The sequence below is a fragment of the Glycine soja genome, chromosome 14 (genome assembly GCF_004193775.1).
Source record: "Glycine soja cultivar W05 chromosome 14, ASM419377v2, whole genome shotgun sequence".
Lineage (NCBI taxonomy): Eukaryota > Viridiplantae > Streptophyta > Magnoliopsida > Fabales > Fabaceae > Glycine > Glycine soja.
The window spans coordinates 8,131,800-8,138,609 of record NC_041015.1 but is presented as its reverse complement, the minus strand read 5'-3'; the positions used below and the strand labels follow the sequence as shown (position 1 = coordinate 8,138,609).

General features: G+C 29.3%; 1 protein-coding gene across 1 annotated transcript; it reads left to right on the top strand.

Annotated features, from left to right (window-relative positions):
* The first annotated feature begins 3,019 nt into the window (after positions 1–3,019).
* Positions 3,020–4,569, top strand: LOC114384392. The gene has a single exon (XM_028344063.1). It carries the CDS (start codon positions 3,185–3,187, stop codon positions 4,289–4,291), a length of 1,107 nt encoding a protein of 368 aa, XP_028199864.1. The 5' UTR covers positions 3,020–3,184; the 3' UTR covers positions 4,292–4,569.
* The last annotated feature ends 2,241 nt before the right edge of the window (positions 4,570–6,810 follow it).

The window sequence follows — 6,810 nt, the reverse complement described above, 5'->3', positions numbered from 1 at the left end:
GATCCTTTTGATTAGAGGTTTGTACTTGATAGTAATGGTAAATTTTATTATTTAATATAAGTAAATGCTAATAAGAAGAATGTCAGCATAATCTGTGATATATTGACAAAAATTTATTTGAAATCATCAATTTTAATATATCTTATTTTAGAATGATATAAAATAAAAATATATACATCAGTGATATTAAAAATTTATTCTCAATGATTTTTAGATGTTTACTAGAGATTGGTGTAATATTCTTCCTTTAACATAATTATTTTTTAGGTTATTTAACATAATTACTTAAAGATCGAACTCGTTTGTATACTAAAAGTGATATAACATATAATTTTTAAAATATATTAAAATATGAATAATTTAATTATTATTTTTTATAGCCGTTCAACTTTGATAAAACTAACAAAAAAATTAAGATATTATAAAATTATAATTCAACCAAACAAAATCCTTTATATGAAATTATTGATGATATAATGGTTAACCAGAGTTACACCAATATAGATAAAACTCTCACTATAATTAATGCTTAAATTAAACTTAAAATGTGTAGAACTTTGTAACCCAAAACATGACTAGAAGCAACCTTAGCAGATGGAGTACATTGAAACAGTTTCATTAAGAGTTTCTTGTCATGATATTGATATATATATGCTTTAACAGTGTAAATCGTTTCACACGGTTTGATGAATGGGAAATAAAATCACCGAATCAGGAGGGGCTTGAGGAGAGACGTGGCTAAGCACTAAGCATGCAGCATCAACATACTATCCAAGTTCAAAGTTCAAGATTCGAAATGAAACACACGTACCATAGCAGTAATAGTAAGCCATTAATTAGTGGTATTAATTAACTACTACCAACTAGCAGTCTTTTGTTCACCCAAAAAGAAAAAAAAAAAACCTACTACTATCAATCTTCTGTAATGGGGTACTAATTAATAATCAAATTATTTATCAAAAAATACGTTAGGACTTAGGAATCAACGGCGGATGCCCCCACAAGATTTTTTTTCTCAATTGTATAATAATAATAATAAAAATTGATACTAATTTTATTACTTTATTCTTTTTATTTTATATAATATTGAAAATGAAAAAAATTATAAAACACTTTTAAAGTATAGAAATATATACATGTGAATTATAATTTGTAAAAATTTAAGTATTCTTTGTCATCACATTATGTATTTTATAAAATTTTGTGATATTTTTTTTGGTTTAAATGTAATTTTGGTCTCTTATTTTTTAAAATCTTTAAACTCAATTTCTTTATTTTAAAATAAAGACATTTAGTCCTCATGTTTTTTAAAAATTATAATTTTAATTCTTCTATTTTTAGTAAGACATTTAATTTTGACTTTTGTAAAAAAAATTATTTTAATCCTTTCAAAATATTGATGGGTAAAAAATTAATCTAATGAGACCCAAATTTAGTAGTGTGATACGAGATTATTTATTTAATTCATATCATAATCAAGTTAATCTCTTAATAATCAATAATTTTAGTTTGATTAAATAACCAAAATAGTAGATTTTGCAAATTGGAGACTAAAATGTGTCTATTTTAAATAAAATGATCAAAATTAAAGATTTTGAAAAAACATAAAACTAATGTCTTTATTTTAAAATAGAAAGATGAAAATTACATTTAAGCACTTTTTAAATTAAATTAAGAATAAAATTAATTATAAAATTTTGAATTTAAGGCATAAATTATTAAAAGTTATTTCAACCAAAATCAATTTTAAACCTAGAATAAATTTTAAATTTATACTTAACATAAAATCAAATATATAAAAATATATCCAAAATTAATTATCAATTCATAATTAATTTAAAACATGAAATAAACACGCGCTATATAATAATTAGACACATTAATTACATTTTTAATTCTAGAACTAGAATTAGTGCTACTTCAAAGTTGAAAACAGTGAATTTTTACTAACATTTACAGCCATTTTTTCTTCTTCTTCTTCTTAAGATTCATTGTCATATGTATGGTTGATTGTAATGAGTTGGCGGGCAGTATATACTGACTCTCCAATCGGATTGAATCTCATTGATTGCATGCAATGGGAGAGGGTGTTGATGCCACATGCATGTGGAAACACAACAAATGTAACCGACTGGGAAAGTGTTTGAAGAAACTAGGGGAGAAAAAGACAGGGCGACCAAACCAATCCTCATAGGTGTTTTCATGCATGGCACTCTACACCACACGCGTTATGATCACAGCCCCCTTTTCGTATAATAAGCCAGCCACACACACCTCATTGGCCTTAATTATTCATTCCTGACCCTCCCTCTTCTTAAATATGGCTGCATCAATTGTTTTTGTTACCTTAATTTCACATACTTCCACACTTCCAAAATAAGTATTGTACTAGATTATTTATAAGAAAACTAATAGTAAATTGATAAGGGTTTCGATAATTATTTCTTTTAAGACATGGGTTAAAATATTTCTATTTTAAGTTTCTTAATCAATAATCTTAAAATATTGATCAATATTTGCCAATAAATAAAAAGAATAATAATTTTATAAAATTAGTTTTATTAAATAAACGAAAAAGAATAAGATTAATATTAGATTAAAAAACTAAAATATTATTTTAGGTTTATCGGTGAAAAATAACATTACATGCATATTTTAAGATAAGTTTTTTTTTTCTTTTTCTTGAATACAACCGTTATTTTGAACGGATTGAGCACTCTATTTCTCATTGTACCACTCCCCTAACTAGCTTGAACGTTCTTATCCAATCCAATAGTAGTGTTAAAAATTAAAATTACCAATAGTATCTCTATGTATGTGTAACCATGCATGGACCCACTTTCACTGCCCAATCCCCACATGTCCTCCTTCATGAGCCTAGCCAACACGTACCCACCGTACAATATACAAGTGTCATTTTCTCCTTTCTTCTTCCTTCATGTTGCCTACCTCTCATTGGTCACTTCTCCTATACTTCAATTCCACCAAACAAAACTCTTCTCGGATCCTCACCACGCTCATTTTAGTCACACACCTTAAGCCTCCATCCTTTATAACTCTCCCCATTTGCCCTCTTTTCTCAACAATAATGCTCCCATAGGAGATATAATAATAATAATCCTCTCATTCTGCCTCAGCCTTATTGCACTACACAAACCCTCACATTGGTAGCTAGCTATCCACCATGATCAAGACCTTGAATCCTTACCCAAATCCAGCAAAAACTGCTGAGATCATGTCAAGGTACAGGCCAATAGCACCAAAGCCTGAAACCTCTCCAAACTCGTCCATGAGTGAGGGCTCTTGTTCCTCTCTCTCCCAGAAGATCAATCAATCTCCTTACCTTAGGAATTTATGGCCACAGCTTCAAGCCAGGCCCACCAGGACTAGAAAGAGAGGTAGAGCTCCTTTGACACTACCCTCTTCCTCCCTCAAGAGACACAAAACAACACATATCCTAGGTTTTTGTCCCCCTTGTCATGTTGTTACATCATCCCCAGCCAAAAACCTTTCTTTTCAGGGTTTTGCTCCTCTTCCTAACCATGGACTTGGAGTGCTCAATTGCACCATGGAAAATAACAACACTCTCACCGCAAATCCAAGCTTAGTGACACTTCCACTCCTTCCATGTTCTCCTTGTCCTGCACCCAAATTGGAATCAAACTCAACATTAACCAAGCCTTGTGTGGGAGAAGTAATAGATTTGAACACCAAGGTGAGTGTTCCTGAAGAGAAAGATCTCTTGCAGCAACTTCAAAAACCAGTTTCTTCCAACATCAATGTCATAACACCTCAACCAGTTCGCCCCATTGGTTCTTCCATAAGTGTTGTGTGCATTAGTGAAGACTTAACTCTGCCACCTCTATCTCAAACACCAAAAAGGCCAAATGAGGTTGAACAAGAGGTTGAGAATGAACCCTTGCCAGCTGTCATATCAGACTCAAACCACAGAATCAGGATGGCAAATTCTGCATACAAGGAGATGGTGGGCCAGCCATTATGTCCTTGGCTTGAGTCCATGGTGAATAATAATGGTGGTGGTGAATGCAAGAGGATCAGTGGTGAGGTAACACTTCATCTTAGTGACTCAACTATTGTTCCAACTTCATCAAACGGTTTCTCTTGCTGGGTGAGGATAGAGTGGCAGAGTGAACACAACAATAAGAAGAACTGTGTCAATGCTTTCTGTGATGTTATGAAGTTGGCCTGTGAATCCAGGGACTATCTCTTCACATGGAGGTTCCACACTCGTACTACCAGGGAAGCTTCTCAATCAAGTTGCAACGCTTGAAAAAGTAATATATCTTAATCAATGCACATATAGTTTTCTTAGCTAGACTCTTGGTATGTATGATGATCCTAATTTTCTTGTCTGCTATCGACATACATATATGTACATGGTTATATAGTAGTATTATTAGGGATGATCAAATATAGTTTTTCTATGTTTCTTTTTTACTAAAATGTCTTCAAGACCTTGTTCTTCTGAGAGATCAAAATATGTATCAAGAACCAAGCTATTTAGTAGTTAATTAGTACTAGTACTATATAGTATTTAGTATTTAGTTACTATATAAACTCTTTTCCATATACAAATTCGGGAAATTAAACGGATGTGCTCGATTATATTATTTTTAACTTAGCTTACAGTTTCACATGAACAAAGAGATCAAATGGGGGAAATTGCACCATTTTTTTCTGGCTTTTTTTGCCGAATGAAATTGTCTATACTTATAATATTTATTAGGACGTAATTAATAAAGAGGTTGAACCTGATAAAAACAAGGTGGTGAGATGGAGACGTAACTGCCTCGGTTTTTAATTATAAGGTGGTCTTCATCTAGACTACTGAGGGAGGTAATTTGGGGAAAAGAGTGGAATTTATTGCAAGGGATGATGGAGAAAGTAAAAGAGGACATCACGAAAAGGGTGAGGCAAGAAAAAGGTTCTTAAAACATTGAGGCAGAGACACCTTTTAAACAAGGTTCCAAGTCACGATGGAGCAATCTCCCCTTTAGGGATGTGTATATGAGGCCTCTTTAGCTTACCTTTAGGGATGTGTATATGAGGCCTCTTTAGCTTACGTGCAAATAAGTCCTATGATCTTATTTTACAAACAAGATAATGTGATCTAAGTAATGGTACGTCAAGTAGTAATGCCGTGACATCAAGTATTCAATTAATGTGTGTATATCAATCAAATTAAAGCTTATGGTTTTACACATAATTAGGACTCTATATGAGTATATTTGGGTACTTCTGGTACCCACATTAATTACTTATATGCAATTATCTTAACTGAAAAAAAAAGTTGACAAGTTTTTATTGAGATCGTTGTTTATTTTATTTTTTTACATTTTCTTGTGATTCTGACAATAATATTTTTTTTAGGGGTAGTAAGATTCTAAAAATTTTATACACAGTAATAAAGATAATTTATTATTGTATCTAATTATCTTTATTACTCTACTAGAATGTAGTGACCTGCGTGTCATGTAAGGCTAAATAGTTAATAGTTTTTAAATAGTTAATAGTTTTTAAGAAAAAAAGAAAAATTAAAATTATGATTAAATAACATTATATTATAATATAATGTCAAGTTTTATTTTCTACAATTTAGTTGTGATTTTTTTATTTTTTTTCTTTAAACTAATATAGGGATCTAAAATTTTAGGATGAAAAACACTTATTGGGTTATAATGCTAAAGTTTTTTGTTTTTTTCTTGTTACCAAAGCTAACGTCTAACGCTTTTAATTAGTATGTAGAAATATAATTCTTAAATTAATTTGAAATGTATTTTGCTGAAACTTGTATTCCATTTAATTCGATTTCAAAGTAGAAATATAATTCTTAAATTAATTTGAAATGTATTTTGTTGAAACTTGTATTCCATTTAATTCGATTTCAAATTAAATTATAATTAAATTATATTTCTTAATTGGGTGCGACACTAATTAAACTATATTCATTGATGAATAAATTTTTAATTGATAAATAATTTTATTTTTAATTGATAAATAATTTTAAAAAAAATTATTACATTTTATATCGAGATTTTAACCTGCTTTCCATCAACACCATTTGAAATAAAATGGTATTTTATTAGAATTAAGATTAGACACTCACTATATCCAAGTTCTCATAAGTATAATCAAATTATGGTGTTTCACATTAGAAAACAAGTCAGGTTTGAAGGTTTGAAGTCATGAGTAAATTCTCATAAGTATAATCAAATTATGGTGTTTCACATTAGAAAACAAGTCAGGTTTGAAGGTTTGAAGTCATGAGTAAATTCGCAAAAGAAAACATTAGAAAACAAGTCAGGTTTGAAGGTTTGAAGTCATGAGTAAATTCGCAAAAGAAAAGATTAATCATGAAATGAAAAACGAAAAAACAAAATTTTCTACAGTGTATATGTTTCTTAAATATTAGGGTAAATAATGTGTACAAATTTTAAAAACAAATTACAATTATTATTATTATTTCAAATAAATTTATTGCATAGATCCAGATATATACTTTCCTTTTATAAAACATTTTAGTATCTATAGAGTATAGATATAGATTACATACATTTCCTGTCCAATCATCTCCTTTAGGTGCAGTTAATTAATCATCAATTAAAATAATAAAATTAAAAAATTAAGAGAAATATTAATCAAAGATATTGATTAAGAAACTTAAATTAGAAATATTTTTATTAGAGGCGAAAAATTATTATATTTTTCATAATTTTTTTTATATTCTCTTATCATTTATAATAAATAATTTTTTTTTAAAATTTTTTAACCAATATCCTATAAGAGTAT